Here is a 22,675-nt window from a genome sequence, read left to right on the forward strand (position 1 = left end):
TAGATTTTCTTCATGCATGCAAGGGAACAGTGCCTTAATGCCTTTTAGGCTTCATTTTACAAAATAACGGTTCAATGAGTACAAAAAAGGCTAAAACGGTAAAGGGCATTGCTTATCGACAAAGTTTCTTACATACCTGGGCAACGCCGGGCTATGCTGCTAGTATATATATATAATATATATATACATACAGACACACATATTATTTATATATATATATATATATTCTTTTGTTTCAGTCATGCTGAATCACTGCCTTTTAGTCAAAGAAATAGACCCTTGGACATATTCTTTGTAAGTTTAGTACTTATTTTATCAGACACTTTTGCTGAACCACTAAGTTACGGTGATGTAAAGACACCAACATCTCTTGTCAAGTGATGGCAGGGGGACAAACACACACACACACACACAAATGCATACATATGACGGGCTTCTTTTCAGTTTGTCCACCAAATCCACTCAAGGCTTTGGTCGACCCAAGGCTATAGCAGAAAACACTTGCCCAAAGAACCACACAGAAGAAATGAACCCAGAACCATGTGGTTGGGAAACAAGCTTCTTTACCATACAGCCATGGCTGTGCCTGTGTATGTGTGTGTATATAAATATATATATACATTTATTTCATAAATGAATATTCAAAAAATATCTTTATATTATTAATTATTATTAGTAGTAAAATAAATAATAATAACAATAATATAAGTGGCCAGCAAGCAAAAGCTGATAAATGGTCAATCCAAAATGTTATAATTAATTCATAATTATAATAGAGCACACAACGTGCCGGCATTGCTGTAAAAATCAGAGTCAACCACCAATCACCAGAAATACATCAGACACTACAGCAAAGAGATTAACTTACCATTTCGGCAGAAAGCCTTAGAATGAGGAAATGGATCAACTGATTTCTAATTTTGAGATTAACTCCCTTAATTCTCATCAGCAGGTCTTGCTGATGAGAACATCTATGGTTAATACTCACACACATATTAAGTTGTCTAAAAAGTTCTAAGTGTTTTTAAGTTAAATCTTTTAACACTTCATTGAACACACCTGAAACGTAACACAGTTAAGACTTTGGCACTGCTTGAAGTAGTAGTGCATTTTTTCTTTGTTTCTGACTAGAAATAGATTTATCTTTCATTCCAGTTACCCCCTATTGACATTTGAAAGGGATAACCAAAAATCTCATGTTCACATTGTCATGCTTTTCTATTTAAAAAAAATAGAAAATTCTGCAAAGACCTGCAAAAACATTTGTGGAAGTTTATGGTGATGATGATGCTGTAGGTGAATTAAATTTTCAAAGGTGGTTTGCAAAATTTCAAGCTGGGGAGTTTAGCTTGAAGATGACAGTCACAGTGGAAGGCCTTCAAAATTAGATGAAGATTTTTGAAGGCAAAAAATAAAGAAAACTCAAATATCACGACTAGAGAACTTACAGAGGAGTTGGAAGTTTCTAAGATTACGGCTCATGAATACCAACCAATGGAGCTAGTATACATTTCTCACCATAAAGTATGGGTTCCTCACAAATTCTAAGAAAAGAATTGCTTGAATCGATACTGCATTCATGATATGCTTTTGAAACGGAATGAAAGCATATCTTTATTGAAATAACTCGTGACTGGAGATGAAAAATGGATTGTGTATGAAAACATAGTGAGGAAAAGATCCTGGAGTTTGTGTATGGATTCCTCAAAACAGCAATCAAAGATGAATATCCATGCCATAAAAGCTATGCTTCTCCCGCAAAACCAGACCATTCATTGTCATGTATAGTATCATCAGCTGGCTAATTTGAACGAAAAAGTCAAAGAATTAAGGCCAAAGATCGCCAACAGGAAAGGAGTAGTGTTCCAACAAAACAATGCCCAACCACGTGTCTTTGGCTAACCCAAACAAAGTCACATGAATTTGGCTGGGATGTCTTTACCCATCTTGATATTGTGCCAGTCAATTATCATTTGTTTTTATCTCCACAGAACTCATTGCAAGGAAAAACATTTAACAATTTAGATAGAGTCAAAATGCATCTAGATATTCTGTTGTGTCCGGGGAGAGTCATTTTCTTTTTGTGCCTTATAAATAAATTTTTATTCTTCAAAATTAGTCAAACTTTAAGCTGATGAAATATTTAAATTGCCTGATAGATGGGCAAAGGTCATTAATAATAACGAAAATTATCTCAATGAATAAAATTTATTTCTGGCTTCCCAGATCCCCGGTCGAACCGTCCAACCCATGCTAGCATGGAGAACGGACGTTAAACGATGATGATGATGAGGATCAAACATCAATTATTTAGATCCAATTTTGCATATTAAAAAATGCTCAGAATTTTCCAGACAATGGTGACCAAGTTAGTAGTAGAGGTGGATGCTCTGAGAGCATAGCTGTGAGAATAAGATTAGGCTGGGCAAAGTTTAGAGAGATCCTACCTCTGCTAGCAACAAAGGACCTCTCCCTGAGAGTGAAAGACAGGTTGCATGATGCCTGTGTGCAAACAGCTATGCTACACAGCAGTGAAACATGCATAGGCTTAAAAGAAATGAAGCCAGTATGCTTTGCTGGATGTGCAATGTCAGTGTGCATGTTTGACAGAATGTAAGCATTTTGAGAGAAAAGTTGGGCATAAGAGGAATTAGATGTGGTGTGCAAGAGAGACCACTGCACTGGTATGATGTGTATGGATGAGGACAGCTGCGTAAAGAAGTTTCAATCTCTAACTATGGAGGAAACCCGTGACAGAGGTAGACCCAGGAAGACATGGGATGAGGTGGTGAAACATGATCTTCAAACTTTGGGCCTCACACAGGCAATGACTGAGACCATTGGCATTATGTCGTGCTTGAAAAGAAGACCCATCAAGCCAAGTAAAAATCACAGTCATGGCAGATACCAGTGTCATGCAAATGGCACTCATTATATACTCTTGGAGTGGTTGGCATTAGGAAGGGCATCCAACCATAGAAACCAGACCAAATCAAATTAGAGTTTGATGCAACCTTCCAGCCTTGCCAGCCCTGGTCAAACCGTCCAACCCATGCTCTTATCTATAATTTCTGAGAAGTTGATTTTGTTTTTGCTGCCCAGTTTTCTTAATAATTAAATTACCCTAACGCAGTGAGCTGACAGAATCATTAGCATCCTTCAAACGCCTGGAAGGTACTGTGTCGAAGCAGATGCTGCATCTACAAGAAACAGCAACCAAAATCACACCCTACCAGCATAAAAAAAAGAAGTCACATTGACCAACATAGTCCTAGATATACAAAAAGTTGAGATAGTCATGGTTAGAATGTCATTTCATCAGCCACCAGCATTAAAGAGATCATCTATAACAAAAATGAAGAGTTCTCTCTAACCTTGTCCCTTTTGAAGCTTGAAGTGCCTATATCACCTCTGTTCATTCTTTTATTTGTTTCAGTCATTTGACGGTGGTCATGCTGGAGCACCCCTTGAAGGGTTTTAGTCAAACACATCAACCCCAGGATTTACTTTTAAGCCTAGTATTTATTCTCTCAATCTCTTCTGCCAAACTGCTAAGTTAGGGCGATGTAAACGCACCAACACTGGTTGTCAAGTGAAGATGGGGGGAGGCCAACACAAAGACACACATGCATAGATATAGACACATAAAAATGAATAGAAGCAGCCATGCACAATGTGATACCATACAGGAAAGCTAGGATTGCCACTAAATGCAACTAAGAGTGTCAAGACACCTACACTGCTAGAAATAAGAGCTACAATGCACTAATGCTGTAGGAAAAGCACATAAATGTATACATATATGCTCACAGGGGACAATTATAGCTTTCTTTTATGGTATCATATTGCGTATGGCTGTTTATATTAATTTTTGTGTACACATTAGCGATCCTTTAAATCATTTACAAATTTTTATAGGAAATACATATATGCTGACAAAGGACTAGCCTAGAATCTGCCGGACAAGCAGTTCTTACTGAAGAGACAATGCAAATAGCCGAAACTGAATGTTCAGTCTAAGGAATTCTTGTGTCAGTGTTTTGGGTGATTACAGCCCTTGTGAGCATATATGTATACATTTATGTGCTTTTCCTACAGCATTAGAGCATTTTAGCTTATTTCTAGCAATGTAGAAGTCTTGACACCCTTAGTTGTGTTTAGTGACAATTATATTTTATATATGATGGGCTTCTCTTAGTTTTCATCTACCAAATTCACTCACAAGGCTTTGGTCAACCTGAGGTTACAGTAGAAGACACTTGCCCAAAGTGCTATGCAGTGGGACTGAACCTGGAACCATGTGGTTGGCAAGCAAGCTTCTTACCACACAGCCATGCCTATACATATTCTTTACTTTTTTTTTCTTTCACTAATCTTATTTTCAATCTCTCACATATAAAATTATATACAAAAGTTTTAAATGTTCATCACATTTTTTCTGTTTTAGTATAAAAATGTAATCTGAAATTGGATCTCTTCAGAATTTCTTCATTTCTTCATTTCCAGCTTCTTTTGCTCATATTTTTCTGGCATTAGTTGTTCTGTTTTGTATTGCTCGTTGGACTTTCTCCATAATCAAATTTTGAGGATCCAAGATTTGAGACAGTTTTTTTAAAACATTTTGTCTATATGAAATGAGATGCCATTAAAATAATGTATAGCTTCATTATTTCAGACCCCAACACAACACAGTGCCAATGAGACAATATTACAAGAATAAAAATCTCTAGCATCCAGACATAAGGTTTTCCAGTAAACATTACTTTTATCATTGTTCTGTCATCAGTGACTGAATCAATAACCATTGCCAAGGAAGTAAAAAAAATGAAACTATTAGCTCAGGTTTGGTAAAACTACCCAGTTCATTGAATTAGGCCCTGCTTAGTCCAACTGCCTACCTTGATGGAAGATCAAGCCAAAGTGATATATTGGACCCCTGTTGTACTCTTTCACCCCAACTTTCTCTCACTCTCTCTCTCTTCCTGTTTCTTGAGCAACGCTGCAATGGACTGGCGTCCCGTCCAGCTGGGGGGAACACATACACCACAGAAACCGGGCCCATGAGCCTGGCTAGGCTTGAAAAGGGCACATAAATAAATAACTCGATATGAAATAGATTAAAAATTTAGTTTCTTTCCAGGCCAGACCATGCACCAATATCATTATAATTTTTTACATCCACTTTCCAAGCTGGAGTGGGTTGAATGGGTTGTCATTGTATAAGTAATTTCTTATTGGGGGGGGGGTGCTATTTGGTTTCATTTTTACAGCTGGATGCCTTTCCAGTAGCCAAACATCAAACTGTGCAAAAACTCCATTAAATATAACTTGTATCACTCTTAAATTCCTGTTAGAAACAAGATTTGGATGGAATGCTTGTCAGTTCACATGAATTTGGGTAGATCTTGCTGATACAATGTAATGATTGTTGGTGTACATTGTGAATATCACTTCCACATGTTCAGGTGGGTTGATTACAGGTAAGTTTACAACACATAGGGGCTTTCACATAAATTTACAAGATATCAATTCCTGTCTCAGTAACTTGAAAGTTGCACAACTCCTATCACAAAAAGCAGTCCAAGTTATGTGTTTATAATCCCCATTGGTTTAACAAAGGTGGCGTTGCTTTGTTAATGTGAATACCTTGTGGTCTCATCATTCATTCCAACAAAAACATTTCTTCAAGAAAAGGCTGAAGAAAATAAACAACAGGTTTTGCTCCAGAGTTCCACAGTTTTGTAAGGCCCACACCACTAATTAAAGAAATGCAATGATCAGATACTTAATCACTCCACTTCTGATCAGAATCAATAAATTTTCAAAGCACTTAGATCACAGCTATGTACAGATGATACTGGAACATACAGGTCCCTGAGTATTTTCTTCAAGTCCAAGCTCTCACCTCTAAATTAAATCACTAAGTTAATAAATAAATCAATAATAAAATTCACCAGGTATACTTGCTATGATGCTTGAAAATCACAGTGAGATAAAAAGAAAACTCCTAAGAAATTCACTGAATAAACAAGGAACACAAATACACCTGGGTAAGACAAGAAGTTCTTTATGAAATGAAGCTGAATGTTCTTTATTGTTTCTCACACAAAACAGTCACTAGTTCCTGCTGTTGGTCTCAAAAAATACTTTATGATTTGTGGTTTAGGACTCAGCAACAGTTGCACATACTTGCTATGCAGGACTTTAATCAGTTAATTTTATTTATTAAACACTAAATAGGATTTTAGAAATATGAGAAAATTATTCATCTATAACCAAGTTAACGAGAGAAAATACAAATAACCCTGGTTCATTTGCACCAGAAAAAACTGTCCCCTCTTCCCTTGCTGTTTATTTATAATCTAAGCCCAATTCTACTGCCTCAATAACTCATGGTATACTTGCTCTAAGACTAAACTTCTCAATCTGCCATACAGTGTTTAGTTTCAGTTAGAATGAGGCATAACCGTTCAAGTTAATTTGATTTATTAGAAGTTTTCAAAGTCCAGTTAAACTCAGTCAGTATATGAGTTTCTATTGTTTCCCAAACTCTATCAGTTTAGAGCAATACATAAATAGTAAGGAGTATATACATGTGAGAGAGAGAGAGAGAGAGAGAGAGAGAGAGAGAGAGAGAGAGAGAAAAAGCTTAAACTTACTTTCCCTTGCGTCTGTTTGTTGCTGATGTTTTGGTTGGAAGCTGAGTGGGCTTGTCAGCTTGCACCTTGGCCACAGTGGATACATGACATTTTGTAAATGCAGAAGATGGCTTGTGTAACAGGGTTGAGGAAGAGGAGGAAGATGAAGAAGAGGACAAGTCCTTAAAGCATACGACCTGTCGGCCAAGGTTGATGTTGCTGCAAGAGGAGCCATTCAACATGCATAATTTTTCATGGGGACCAATGTACACGGAAGCACTGTTTACAACTGAGCAATGGCTACCTTCATACATGACCCTGTTACAGCCACCACGGCACATGGGGTATTAATCAAGAGACCTGGAAAAACACAGATCAAGTAGATATTTTATACTACAATAATTATTTAACAAATGTTCATCTTTTAAATTTCAATAAAATTAAACAAAGCATATTAAAAATGGTTCGAATAATATTGTTTCTAGCATTCCTTAATAACTGTTCACATGGTGTCACTCTTAATTCAATACAAAAACATTTTACGTTCAAGGACTAAATATTTTCATTTGTCTGTTACCAGTTATAAAATATCCAGAATTTGTTTTTAATTACACTTTAATTAATCAGTTTCTTACATAAGTATAAGAGAAGTCTTTGTAAGTAAATATGCATTGACTGGACTAATAATGTTACAGACACTTGTATCATTGCTGACCCCATTAATAAATGGAAGGCAAAACAATGCATGGAAAGTAGAAGGAAACAACTAAATACTAAAAGGCTTAGTTAAGTACCCCTATTTCTGCTAAGTCACAGCCATCTTTATACACTAATTTTCTTTTGACTAAGTGCTGTGAGGGACAAGCACAGTTTATTGAAGCAACTTCAGTATTTAAATCAACGGTTTACTTTTACTAATCATAACATTTCAAGACTTTGTTGAATCCATTTGGTCTGATGAAAGATTTATAATAGAATTACTTGGTTCAATCAATTTTTCTAAAAAAAGAACTGTGAAATTATAGAGTCCTAAATGAAACTAAAAACATGTCCCATAGATGACTTATAGGAATAAGACAACACATTCAATTAGTTGAAACTTAAGGACATCTGTGGAGTTTATTAACCTTCTTGTTATTAAACCAAAGCAATTCTTACACAATCTGACATTGTTACAGCATAAATATTCTTTCTTTTGATTACTTCATTATTTTCTTAATTGATAATGTCTGAAGTAGATGCATGAAACATATACATCCCTTCTGGGTGTACAGTCTATACTGTTATGTGTCCAGCTAAGATGTTTTCTTGACATTTTGATCATCTGATCCCTGCCCATATTTCTGAGGATGATCCCCTAGCATGATAGAATATCAGACGTGGTCTTTGAGGAATATATTGCAAAATAATTTAAATGGTGCTTATCACTTGCACATGGCCGTTTCTGATGACAGTACGACAACTGGTTATAAAGGCTAGTTGAAATTTAAAAAAGAGATTCTATTAAAACCTACAAAGTGAACAAGGAAATTTAAAAAAGATATTCCATTAAAGCCTACAAAGTGAACAATCAAAGGCCTGAGCTCATGATGATCCACACAATAGCAATGAAAATAACTCAAATTTTTACTAGAAAAAGCTGTACCTCTGAAGTTGTTTAGCTGCAGATCAGCTCTGATTGAGCAGACTATGATCAAAGGTATTCTAGCTGTGACCATTCTGTTTTTTAGGGGTACCTAGAATATGCAATGGATTTAATAGAACCAATATTCTACTTGCGCCACCATGTTTACTGTGATGGCTTTTTCTCATCTCTGGATTTATTCCTGAAAGTGTGGGAGACAACATCAATATTATGAGGAATAGTGCAACAAAACAGTGTCAATAAAATAATGTGAAAATATCAAAAAGGTAACCTTGTTACAATTTGGAAAGACAAAGAATTTAATGTTGTTATCTTCAAATATAAATGAAGTGATGTCTATTACAATTCAACAAAATGAATGCTCGAAAAGAAATCATTTGCCTCAAGTTGTCAAAATTTACAACACATAGATATATAGATAGATAGGTATAAATTTCACTGATCAGTTATGATGATGCATAAGTAGAAACTGTAGGAAAAAGTAAAGGTGTGTATCTATTTTTCTGTTCACTAAATCTGTAGCAGATTTAGAAAAGAAATTTTCCAGGTGTGAAAGCAAAAACTGAACTCAAAGGCCTATAAAGTTAACTTACAAAGACCAAAGTCTTAGAAAGAAAACAGATCTCTGCTTCCATTAAGCCTTTAGCATTCAGATATTTTGTTAAATGTAATGCTTATTTCATGCACTATCCTGTAGCTCTGTGACTTCAATAATGCAATTGTTTATTTTTTTAATGATATTGTAGGGTAGGTGCAAGAGGCTGGTTCTAGCCAGTTTGAACATAAAACAGGTAGAATATTTGGGCAGGATTTGGCCAGTTTAAATGCTAAAGGGTTAAAAAAAATGGTTTTGCTTGATGTTTAGAAAAGGAGTGGATAGAAATTCCACAGGGTGCACCCAATGCAAACTATGGACACACAAGAGATGCAGTGGTATCACAGGAAGGTTAACAGAGAAGGTAGATTTTGTATGTTGTAAATGCTCAGGAGTAATAAACACTAGGAACACAGAGGAAAGATTTTCTCATACATTAAGGAGGATCCCTAAAAGCAGAAGACAGCTTCTGTTACTTAGGTAACCTAATTGGCAGTGGAGGAGGAGGTTTTCAAAGTGTAGTTGTTAGAATAAGAGGCTGGGGAAAGTTCACAGAGCTATTAGTATTGTCAGTAATAAAATGATTTTTTTCTCAATGAAAAGCAAATTGTATGATGTTTGTGTATGAACTGCAATGTTACATGGTAGTGAGATGTGGGCCATGAATGCAAAGGACTTGAGAAAACTGGAAAGAAATTAAGATAGCGACTGTGTTCATAAATGACAAAGTATAACTGCACTGAGAGGAAAACTGGATATAAGAGAGATGCAGTGTGCAAGAAAGAAGCCTGCACTGGTATGGCCATGTGATACATAGATATATATGGGCAGAGCTGTATAAAAAAGTGAAAATCACTTAATATGGATGGAACTTGCAGAAGAGAAACACCCAGGAAGACAAGAGATGGTGATGTAAAAGCTAATCTCAGGACTTTGAACTACATAGAGGAGATAACAGAAGACTGCGAGGACTAGCGATAAGCAGTGCTAATCTGCATCAATAAAATGATGCAGGTACTATCAACAGACCCACCCACCTTGGCAGAATTGAGATTCCACAGCACAATGTGTGTGTGCATATACACACACACACATACAACTGGTCCCCTTTCCCAATTTCTGCCTCATCCATCCCCACCACCCATCTCCTAACCACCGACCCCTTCCTAACTGCAGACTTTTATCTTCTTTTTCTCACTTTCCCAAACCACTTCACTCATCATCCATTTCCCATTCATAATACTGTCCTATGCATTCACATTTCACATTGATCTCCTTTCTGTACAACCGAATCATCACTCCTTCTCAATCATCAATCAGCCATCATTCTCCCATAACCAGCCCAACATACAATCTTCCTTTCTCTCAGCCTTCACCTGTCTCCTCTATTATTACTATTCGACTGCTCCTCACTCCCTTCTGCATTATCCTTCATCACCTACACTCCTGCCTTCCTCCAACTCATGTATTACAATTACTCCTCCCCTTTACCCACAACTCACTACATCCACTCCTCAACCCTTCCCAACTTCTACAAACACTACCTGATCTTCCCTACCTTCCTTCTTTTACATTTGCCTCCTCATCACTGCCCCATCTCTAAACTTCCCTCACTCTCTCCAGACACCCTTGCAAACTCTGTCCACCCATACTCTCTGTTCTTCTGTTCCCACTCATTTCTATTCCCCTTCTTGTACCTTGATCGCCCAACCTGAAACCTTGTCACCACTATTTTATCTCACTTTTCAAGTCCACCCCACTTACTACCACCATCTCTTCTCTATTGCAAAAGTAGCCTGTAGCTGTTCTACAGCAGGAAAAAAATCTCTTCTGTTCTGACCCCTTCTGCATTACTTTAACTTCTTATCTTTTAGCATAAAGCCAACCCCCATTCAACTGAAGCCAAACACTGTCAAGGGTGGGGGACCCTGACTTGTGAGCTAAATGGTAACCTCACTAGGGCTGCTAGCACTAACAAAAAGAAAAAGGCACCCAGAATATATGGTAAAGTGGCTGGCATTAGGAAGGTCATCCAGCCATAGAAAACCATGTGAAAGAAGACACTGGAATACAAAGCAATCCTCAGATCAATCAGATCCTATCAAACCATCAGCATGGTTGATGATAATGATATGTAGAAAAACAAGTGTTCCATAGAAAGCTAGCTCATCAGCCTATCAAAAATTTCAGATACAGACAAAAAAAAAAAATGAAGTTGAATTAAGGTTTTCAACAGTGAAAACATTAACCATGTAACATGAAGGGAAAAAAAACTGAAAAAGATGCTCAAAGCAAGAGTGAGTGACATGATGAGGCTAGTTTTCTTCATATTTAAGGGATGTAAATTTTTACAATTTTTGTCATTAGTATTTGGATTCTGTGAAAATTTTTAGTATTTAGGTTCATGCTGCTTGTTTTACTTAATTTCACAATTTATTCTTTGGTCACATAAGAAAAATCAGATTTTCAAACAAACAAAATTATTTTGACATCTTTAACAATATTTATTCTTGAAAATTTTTAAAGTGTTGTAGTTTTGATCAAGATCAAACTGATTGAGTAAGCATCTGTTATGACCATCAGCATCTTTTTTTTAAGGCATATACATCTAGGAGTACCTTATCCAATGTATTCGTGTACATTAATGTGATTTAAGTGAAAGTTTCTGGTTTCAGGTTCAATCCTATCAAGGGGTGCCTTGGACAAATGTTTCTCTTATAGCTTTGAATTGATCAATGTCATTTGAGAAGAATGTTATAGTTGGAAATTGTGCTGAAGCTTATTGTTTATATGTCCACATCTGTGCTTATGATGTCTCCCTCTATGTCGTGTAATGCGGAATTTTGACAAAGAAAGACAGAATTACTCCAGCATGGGTACAGTTCAATCATTAGAGCCAGTAAAGCATTCGAAGACACACACATTTTCTTCCTGATTGGAGATTTTCAGTATACAAGGTGGTATCAAAATGTTCCCAGACTAGTTCTGTAGCATACCAACAGATGGCAGCACACAGTTGTGTGTGCAGTGAGTGCTACCAGTGACCTTCATGAAGTAGTGTGCCGAGTGACATCACTGTGTTCACTTTGTAAGTTGTGAAATTTGTGATTTTCTGATCATGTGTATGTTGCAGTCTGTGATTTTGTCATGGTCAGGAAGTTGGAACAAAGAGCCAACGTGAGATTTTGTGTTAAGCTTGGGAAGTCTGCTACAAAGACACCAAGCATGTCTCGACAGGCTTATGGTGATGAGGCAATGGGTTGTACACAATGTTTTGGGTGGCACAGGCACTTCAAAAGAAGAACATCCCTGGAAGATGATGAGCAATCTGGAAGACTGGCTACACAAGCGTCACCCCTGGGAATGTGATATTGTGCATCAAGAATTTGTCCTCCAGAACAGGGCCAACAACAGTTCTACTGCAATGACAATGCATCCTGTCACCAAGCTCTCCTCATTCATGAGTTTCTCACCAAAAGCAACATGGTATCACTTCCACACCTGCCCTATTCACCAGATTTAGCACCTGTGAACTTCCATCTCTTCTCTAAGATGAGAATGCAGCTCAAAGGTTGCCATTTTAACCCTGTCACTGAGATCCAGAGCGAATCACAGAAGGTCCTTGACTCACATATAGAAAATGACTTTCAGGCCAGATTCCAAAAGTGGCAGAAACACTGGGACTGGTGTATTGCTGTGCAAGGTGACTGTTTCAATGGAGATGAGGTTAAAACTTTGGTAAATAAGTTATTTTTTATTAAACATAACTGGTCTGGGAACCTTTTGATACCACCTCATATTTTGATAGGTAACAAATTGGTAAAGAAAACATTCTTTCTTTAAAAGGGGGGTATTTTCCTTTCTACTATCCTTTGAACAGCCATGTATCTCAAATTTTTAATGTTTTACAAATTTTTACTACTCCAAATATTATGATCATTTGTAGCAAAAAAGAATAATGAAGCCATGGTATTTCTCCAAGGTACCAAGATGAGCCATACTTTGATCCAAGAAGATTGGTACATAACTTGCCATTTCAATGATTTGTAGACTCCTCATCATTGGTTAAAACGCCTTCTTTTTCCAGTATTTTTTGCACCACATTGATCCCATGCAGATTCCTCCCACAACAGGACCCAATTTCATTTCATGGTCCCAAACAACAATTTCAGGAGGTTTGAGCAATATTCACTCGATCCATTAGTCACCATATGTTTGTCTTTGTTATTTTTTCTTTCTTACTTTATTCATATCATTCTGGTGTTTCAATGTGCCTTATGGAAAACTAGTATCTGGAAGACATACTCTCAGAGTTAGACATGATGTAGCCATATTTGTCATCAGCTGAAGATTTCTCTCTTTTACCATCATCATCATTTAACATTTGTTTTCCATGCTGGCATGGGTTGTGGCAAGCCAGTAGGCTGCACCAGGCTCCAATCTGATCTTGCAAGGTTTCTACAGCTGGATGCCCTTCCTAATGCCAATCACTCTGAGAGTGTAGTGGGTGCTTTTTATGTGCCACCAGCAGGGGAGCCAGTTGGTGGGGCACTGGTATCAACCATGTGTGGATGGTGCTTTTTACGTGCCACCGGCACAGGGAGCCGGTCAGGTAGCATTGGCATTGACCCACGCTTAAGTGGTGCTTATTACGTGCCACCAGCACAGGTGCCAGTCAGGTGGCACTGGTATCAGCTACAACAACAATTTCCATTTTGATTTTACTTAACTCAATAGGTCCTCTCAAGTGCAACATATTGCATGATGATTCAAAGGTACTTTATTGCACGTATTACATCCCACACCCCAAACTACTTCCAACCCCCACCATTCCAACCAATCATTTTAAATGCTTTAACAATGGTCTGTATTTCTCAGTTCAAGTCCTTACATTCAAAATTCGTACTGAACTTGTTTATTTTCTTGGTTTGTTGGAATCTAAAGAAAGGTTTTGCAATGTTTGTTGGAGAGAGAGAGAGAGAGATGCATATCAGTCTTCTTCAAGTTCATTAGCTATCCTAATAATGTTGAATTTTCATTTGCATGACCTTTTTTCTCTGATGGAAACAATGGTCTTGTATCATGTTAATATAAACTTGCATGGAAAATATAACAAGTCTACCTCCCTCCTGACGTTGAAATGTCCAATACCATGGAGAAATTTTCAAGTTCTTACATTCATTTCACTATGTTCTTGTGATAATCATTCAAACGTCAGGAGAGACCCTTTTACAGACTGGCAGTTCTGATGACCAGAATTCCTTTACTCTGCAGCAATTCATATTTCACCTCCTTTTTAATTAATGACATTCTCATCCCATCCTGGTTACAAGTTCTAACTTGAATGTAAAAGACTGTAGTGCCAAGGTTGTTTGTGTTTAGTTTTTAGGAGTACTCTTCCATGTTGGCATGGGCTGGACAGGAGCTGGCAAACCAGAGACCTGCACAAGGCTCCATTGTCTCTACTGTCTAATGGCTGGGTGCCCTTCCAAATGCTAACCACTTTACAGAGTGTACAGGGTGCTTTTTATGTAGTGGCACACATTTTTCTATCCTTACCACCAAAATGTACGTTTGGATCTATCCAATTGTTTCAATGTGTGTGGAATATTGGGTAAATGAGACCCAACTGCTTCAGGATGTTAATACTTGATCCATACAGCCTCAGGCCATCTACTAAGAAAAAGTAAGAAACGTTTTCGGTTTCCTTCTTATAGAGTTTTGTGAGCAGCTATTAATCTGTATTGTTTTCCTTTTCCTAGCTATCTTCATGTGTTAGAGTGTTATGTTACCTTCTCATGAGACATGAGAAGTTTGCCCAAAATAATAATTACAATGCAGGGAGGATAATCTTGACAGTCATTCGGAGACACCAGAACCAGAATATATCTGCACTTTCAAAATAAAGTAGTTCTGCCGGAAAATTCCAACAAAAACAGCCAGCTGGTGGAAACACAACAAACTTGATATTGTTCCTAGGGATAGGGAACAAATGCTGAGCATTGTTATAGGGATCAGCAGATGTGAATGCTTCATCTGAAGTTGCAGAAAATTGAACATTTATGACGAACTCTTGTAATCATGGCTACAGACTCTCTTTTGTACTCAGTATCAAAAGATTTAGATAAAGCTTGGAAATGCTAAGTTTTCCAACAAACAACAGACTTGCATTCGACAAATCCATTTGATTCGTGGCATAGTGAAGATTTACCTTTTACCTTTTACTTGTTTCGGTCATTGGTTTGTGGTATGATTGGATGTTGTCTGGAGAAGTTTAGTCAAACAAATCAAAACCCTGACCCAGTTTGCTATCTATTCAATTAGTCTCTTTTGCCTAACCCCTAAGTTACAGGGACATAAACAAACCCACACCAATTGTCAAGAAGTAGTGAGAGAGAAACACACACACACACACATATATATAGAACAGGCTGTCATACGGTTTCCAACTAGAAATTCACTCACAAAACATTGGTTAGCTTGAGGCTATACAAGATGACACCAGCCCAAGGTGCTGTGTAGTAGGACTGAAACTGAAACCACATGGTTACAAAGCAAGATTTTTAATTACAAAGCTAAACAAAGATTTTCCACCTAAATTTAGTAGCATAAAACATATACGCATCATGACATACATTATAATAAAAAAGGTATACATGCATAAAGAGCATACACACAAATACTTGCATACTGAAGAGACATACAACTATTATAGGAGTGTATATACATTCATAGAGACGTGTGCTAACATCAAGCATGTCAATTTGTTAGTGACTGGCTTGGGATTATTGAGACCCTGACTTACCACCTGTCCTAATTTTGTTAAAATAGACATCAAAATATTAGAAATGTTACATTACAACTACAATCCAGGAATGGAACTGAACATCATTTAACATTTGTTCTCCATGGGTTGAAGGACTTTACAGGAGCTGGCAACCCAAAGAGCTGCACTAGGCTCCAACTGTCTGTTTTGGCAGGGTTTCTTTGGCTGGGATGCCCTTCCTAACACCAAATTACTTTACAGAGTGTAGACTGTGTGCTTTTTATGTGGCACCAGCACAGACACTTTTCACAAAACTAAATACATTTACACACAAGTCAAAATATACATTTACAAATGTAATAAACATTCATGCATGCACAGATCCATACATGCCTACCTACCTGAGAACTCAATGAAATAGCCTTGTTTCTCAGTTAAAAACTAGGTTTTTAAAAAAATTAATCTATTTATTTTTCTATTCTTTTGTTGAGAAACTTAAAAATACAACCAGAAAAACATGTATGTACCTACTATACAGTATGAGGTTACTCCAACAATGAACATTGTCAGCGATAGGAAAGACTGTCCTGGCAGAAATACAGAGAATACTTGGTGTACATTCCCATTAAAACATCCACCAAAAGTAAATATAACAGGTATCATATAGTTAATTTCGAAAGAAAAGAGACATTATATACTGTTACAGAACTCAACCACTCTGCAGATGTGAACATTTCTTTCAAAGTCAGTGACAGAAAGAATATTCCAAAACTACTGCTTCAAAACCTACATCTCAACCCAACTATCAAATTCACCTTTCACTTAAAATAATGGGTACATTTTAGTGTTTTACTAAATGTCTAAGAGATAATCCAAAACGTGAAAGACTTCTGTAGAGAGCATGAGCTAGACCGTTCAACAGGATCCAAGGCAAAGAATTGCACTGAGCTCCAATGTCTGCTTTGACATGCTTTCTATGCCTCGATGCTCTTCCTAGTACCAAACACTTTACAGAGTGTAATTAGGTGCTGCTTCTGTAGCACCAGCACTAACAAGATCACCAAGTAGGTCCCTCGACTGAGAAAGAAAGAAGTGGCTTTAATCGCTAGACAAGAGTGGATGCATGGTCTATGGTAAATATGCATTTGAGGAGAGGAAGGAGGTGATAAGTGACTGTGCTTGTGAGGGAAAGTGCCCAAACCACTTCCCCTCACAAGTGGAAGCACTGCAAGACAATATGTCAGGTTGTTTTTCAAACCAAATTTTCTGAATAGTTCCCAATCACATGTAGATTGAAGCAGGGTTGTATCCTTTTTATACTTGTCTGTGACACCTTTTCGACTCCCTCCAGACAATCCAGGTGATGACATGAGATACCAATTTGATGGTAGACTATTTAACATAGGCATATTTTGATCTCATTGACTTACCAACATTCAATGCATCTTAGAGTCTCAATACACAGATGACCATGCTACTCTTTATCACACATCAGGAATTGCAGCGATTAGTCAACAACTTCACCAGTTCATATGATTACTTCAGCCTCACAGTAAATAACAAGACTGAAGACCGACCTCTCTGATTTCAACATCATCTTGGATACTTTTCCTCACCACAAGTTGGCCACTTTCCCTATTTTAAAAGTATTCTTTCCAATAAATATGCTCTGAAACAGGATGTAGAATAGTACCATTTATCTTTCTTTTATTGTTTACTTATTTCGCCTTTAATTGTGTCCATGTTGGAGGACCACCACTGGTGGCCCGAAACTTTTACTGATCCTCATTCTTTAAATAGTATTTAGGAAATGAAGGAGTTTAAAGTTGCTATCCTCAGTTGTGTTTCTTGCCTTGAAGTAGGTCATCTGGAATTCTGTATGGTAGAAGACCCAGTTGCTTTTTGAAGACATCTATATTCATGCCATGTAGGTCTCTCTAGTCTTTTGGTAGGATATTGAAAAGCTAAGGGTCTTTGAATCCTAAGCTATGATAGTATTTGGATTTAAATCTGGATGGCAAGGATGGGATCTTTGGCACTATGCAGGAGTGTCCTGTTCTGGAATTAGCATAGCTTTTAATGCCAAAGTTTGGTACAAATCCTTCCAGACATATTGTCTATCTTTCCTGTCTTTGCTCTAGGAAGCAGAGTCTTAACTGTTTTCCCAGTAGCTGATCTGCTGCACCAAGACAATCCTCATTAGATTGCTTCAAGTTCTGCCATTAATTTTACATTATGTGGTAACCACAATTGGGAGACGGTCTCCAGAAGACCATCGTAGTCTCCTGCCCTCTTTTTCTGAGTTTTTTTTCAATCCATCGACATCGCTTCATTACTCATGTTTCTGCCCAGGTCATGTACTGACAGTGATGTTGAGACTGCAGTCCCTCCACTGCAGAGTATTTTGTCTGCATTGCATTTAACTTTTTGTGCTGACAGTGGAGGGTTTGGAACCTTTCAGCATTAAATTGCTTATCATTTTCTTCAATCAGCTTATAAAAAGCCTTTAGGTTATGTTGCAGGTGTGTAACAAGCTTTTTATCACCTGTGATACTTTCTTATTGTCTGCATTGCTAGCATAGATGGCTGACTGTATAGCTGATGGCATATGAGAGAGCCACTATAAAACAGCAGTGATCCCAATCAGTACCCTGTGGGACTCCACTCACTATCATCATTTCCTGGGAGATGGTACCATTGGCTATTACTGACTGACTTCTAACTTTTAAAAGTCATGCAGCCATTCTCCAAGCTTTCCAACTATGCCTTGATCATGTATGACTAACTTTATCAAAGGCTTTTGCAAAACTAAGATAAATATATCCACATAATTTGAATAGCTGCACAACAGTTTTTTAACAGCCAGTCATAATGTTGTAGGAGCTGAGTCAGACAGGTTCTTCCTGATCAAAAACCATGTTGGGTGTAAAATAGCAAGTCATTTTCTTCAAGGAATGTGATTAGTTACCTCCTGACATTTCATTCTATGACTCTGCTGTGAAGTTAGAGATATGTCTTTAATTTTTAACATCTCTGTTTCTGCTTTTATAAATAGGGATATTGTTAAGCCTTGTTTTAACAAACTTAGAAGTTTGCTAATTACAAGAAAACTCTGGAAGACAGACTGCTGTTTTTAGAATATCTGAGAATCCATTAGGGCTAGTTGCCCAGTTTAGGCATATTCAATATTTCGCTTATCCTAGTGGGGCTTGAAGTTTAGGGAGCCATTTACTTGGAAGAATGATCCTACTCTGCAATGCACTGAGGCTGTTTCTTTAGCATATTTAAAGAAAGCTTTAAGGTTTGCTTTATATTTTGTATAACCCTGCCTTCTTTTTCTGCTCTCGCTTTTACAGAGCAGTATTGCAAATTTTTCTTAATCTCCAGCAGTGTCGTTTTATGACAGGATTTTTGATTGTTTATTTTGGTGGTTTGCAACCCTTGTTCTTCATAAGAACTTTCCTCTTACTGGGAATTTTGTTCTTGTGCAGTCGACTTTTCTCTCTAGGACAAATTTTATGCATTACTGACATAAATTGCTTATAGATGTCAGGTGTAGAGACACAGTTCTACCAATTCTCTCCTTCTATATTAATTTCTAGTTTGCTTTGTAGGAGTTCAGACTGGATAGAGCCTGGATGCTTCTTATAGACTGCATACCTACTGCTTCCTTCAGCCATACATTGTCAGCTCTATTGCATTGTGATCCAATACTAAGCACCAGTGTCACGTTCACATTATAAAGAAGTTCCATATTATTTGTGAAGCAGAGATCCAGGATATTGTTCACCGTGTTTGGGTGGAGAACCACTTGTACCGTAAGATGCTGGTGAGAATGAGGATGGGTTCTGCTTACTTTTCTTCACATCACACTCTCTCTCATATATATATTTGTATGAATGGATAGATATATACATATGTGTAAGCACAGTAAACAATACATACATTTATATGCACCCGATCCATTGCCTAAAGTTCTTAGTGTTGGGAAGGGCACCTGGCAGAAAAAATTAAGTCTAAATTAAACTTACAAGAGAAATGTGGTTCCCTAACCAGTCCAATTCATACCAGAGTGGAAAGCGGATGTAAAATGACGATGACAATAATCAGGATGTAAACAGGTAGAAATATCATTCATATATATATATATATATATATATATATATATATATATATACATATATATATATGCATAAAGATTTACAAGTGTGCGTGAACGCGTGTGTACACACACACACACACACACAAGAGAGAGTGAGATATAACACTGGCCAACGTCTTCGGGTATTAGGTTGCTTCAAATTGTGAGTTCAAATTCCGCTCAGGCCCACGATGTCTTCTTCTCGGGGTTTTCAAAATTAGTACTGAATCCGATATAATCGTTTTCACCCTCAGAAGATGGAACCCGAACATAACCAACATCTAACGACTGAAGCTAGCGATATACAATAACAAGATATATAAAGACACACACACACACACACCCATGCAAACAGACACATATTCATACATATACAAGCGTGTGTGTGTGTGTGTGTGTGTGTGTCTATACACACATCTGCCAGCGTATCTACTACGTGTAACGGTTGAGTTTGGTGAATAGTTATTTTTGTAAATAAAGCTATTGAGAGGAGGAGTTCGTTGCAATTGAGCAGCTTTAGAATTATACACACTGGATGTTTTAGATGTGGGTGTAGAAACTACTTCGCATGAGTCGGGGGAGGGGGAGCTTTACGTTGTTGTTTATGTTGTTGGACTGGAATATTTATAAAATGTAATGAAAAACTGTGTAAAAGATGAAGTTGGCTCAATGCTGAGACGTTTAATGTTGAGGAAGGCCAACAACAACAACAACAACAACTGATATGAAATAATAAAGGAGATCAAAAATATCTGTTCTAGATTCACAGACCAACTTCAATAATAATAATAATAAAGATATTTTGTAGATCAGCGACACAATAACAGCACAATACTGTGTTTGAAAGTGGTCAAAAAGAGTAAAGTTGTGGTGCTGGTGCTAGTAGTGCTGGTGGTGGTGCTGGTGGTAGTGGTGTTGTGGTTTCAACCCCACCCAGTTTTTTTGTTTGTTTTTTTGGTTGTTTGGTATGGTTTTCTTTTCTTTTTTTAATTACTTTGTATTACAACAACAACAACAACAACAAGAGAAGGACTTTTAGGAAAACAAAACCAGAAGATTATTGTTGAGGAATATAAAGAGAATCTAAAGAGAAGTTCTGAAGGAATAAAGGAAGTGGAGAGAGAATTGCAAAGATACAAAGGACTTCCTGTAACACAAGAAGCAGAGGCGAGGGTTTGAAATAGGATAATTAGTCATTAAATTGAAGTTGGTTGCTCTTTAATTACTTCATGAAAATATCAATTAATCCCTTAATATCAATGGACAGAACTGAAAAGGAAATTATATCAAATTGTAGCCTTTTCTGAGACAAGAGAGATGTCACCATGTGGCTTAATAATAATAATAATAATGAAGAATGTAGGGAAAAGGGAGGAATCTATGCGGGAAAATAGCGATTGTTACGTGAAATAAGCTACTTAAATGAACATTTGATGTGGAAAGAAGAGAAATATTTTAGATGAGATGAGGTTAAAGAGGTTTGGAAGGTGAGAGAAATTGGAGACGGTTTGGATTTGGAAATCGAGAGGAAAGCAATGAATATTTGTAGAAAAAGCGAATTAAATGGGATGAGAGAGAAGTTATTTTAACAAACAGCAACAGCTGTAACAATGTCTAATGCGTTAATAAAAGCTTTTGAGACGGAAGTCCACATGGAAAGTGGAGATCGGAGGATCTTTCGGTGGATGTTGTTGCTTCTTAATATAAACAAGACATGATTAGTTGGATATAAACAGAGGGAAATATCTGGGCAGATATCACACAGAAACACGCTATTTAAGGCTTCAACACGGTCATAACGATCGACATTATTCAGTTTCCCACAAATACAGACAATAAGAAGAAGAAATAATAATAAAGAAAATAACGGAAATCGCAGAAACGATTCAAAGCTGACGAGTTACGAATTCGTTTTCGACGAATTTCTATGAAAACTGACAAATTTGCAAAGTTCTCTCGATAAAAATAATTCCTGGTGTCTAGTAAGAATGAATATAATTGAAGGAGCTAAACTAGGATTTAATGAACAACGAAAGAGGAATCGATCGAACGAAAAAGAAGCGAATCGAGAGAAAAAGCAACAAAATTTCTGGACGCTTTTCGCGGAGATTATTTAATGCTTTCTTTTTCAGTGGCAATAATTATTTTCAAAGGCGCTTACATCAAATTTTTAGTGATAGTATTTTTGTAAGTGAAACCCGTGGATTTGAGCTTACCTTGTGTTAAATTTCGGGCCATTTCTTATCCGAAATGCTAATCATAATTTTTCGTTCACGACAAGTTGCCAGTCAAAATGGCCGCCATGAGCTGTTTTGAAGATTCGCTTCTGGTGACCCAGAACAAAGCCGAGTGGACACTTCGGTCGGGAGATGCGGCTCGACGACAACCCACCATTAACAACAAATCAACCCATTTTCCACACTTTCTAACATTATAAAGTACGAAAAGATACTTTTAGAAAAACAATTCTTAAGAATAAAAGTATAAAAATAAGTAGAATTCATTATTTTTTAGATGTTTGCGTAGATGTATGGATCATACTGCGCAGTTGTATATGACATTCCTCCGCCGAAAAATTAGTTTTCGTTTTCTCTTAAATTAAGCTCTTGTCAAATACTCGTATGATAATTCGCAATAAAATGAAAGATGTTACTGGTATTTTATAAATGATTTTATATGAAAAGAAGCGAATCCAGAAAAAATAGCTAAAAAACTTGAAGAAAGTAGTACCAAAGACTGCTTACTCAAGCCCTTGAGTTGATGAATGAAACCCCTGCATCTAATAGTAAGATCGTTGTGTGGAAATAAAGAGAAACTCACTCCTCACTTAAAAAGCTAACCTTCCAAGTAGGACGAGGCAGCTTTAAATTTTACACAAATATTACCTAAA

General features: G+C 37.0%; 1 protein-coding gene across 3 annotated transcripts in view; it reads right to left on the reverse strand.

Annotated features, from left to right (window-relative positions):
• LOC115213347 (INO80 complex subunit D) overlaps positions 1-22,311 on the reverse strand; it is a 65,529-nt gene extending 43,218 nt beyond the window's left edge. The window contains exons 1-3 of one of the 3 annotated variants that reach the window (XM_029782283.2): positions 22,002-22,311; positions 8,284-8,464; positions 6,660-6,998 (exon numbers count right to left, since the gene is read on the reverse strand). In XM_029782283.2, the coding sequence (XP_029638143.1) occupies positions 6,660-6,979 (320 nt within the window). In that variant the 5' untranslated portion in view covers positions 6,980-6,998; positions 8,284-8,464; positions 22,002-22,311. The remainder of the gene's footprint in view (positions 1-6,659; positions 6,999-8,283; positions 8,465-22,001) is intronic. The other 2 variants (XM_029782282.2, XM_036503538.1) reach the window with 2 other exon arrangements.
• Positions 22,312-22,675: the final 364 nt, after the last annotated feature.

This window comes from Octopus sinensis, linkage group LG6 (genome assembly GCF_006345805.1).
Source record: "Octopus sinensis linkage group LG6, ASM634580v1, whole genome shotgun sequence".
Taxonomy (NCBI): domain Eukaryota; kingdom Metazoa; phylum Mollusca; class Cephalopoda; order Octopoda; family Octopodidae; genus Octopus; species Octopus sinensis.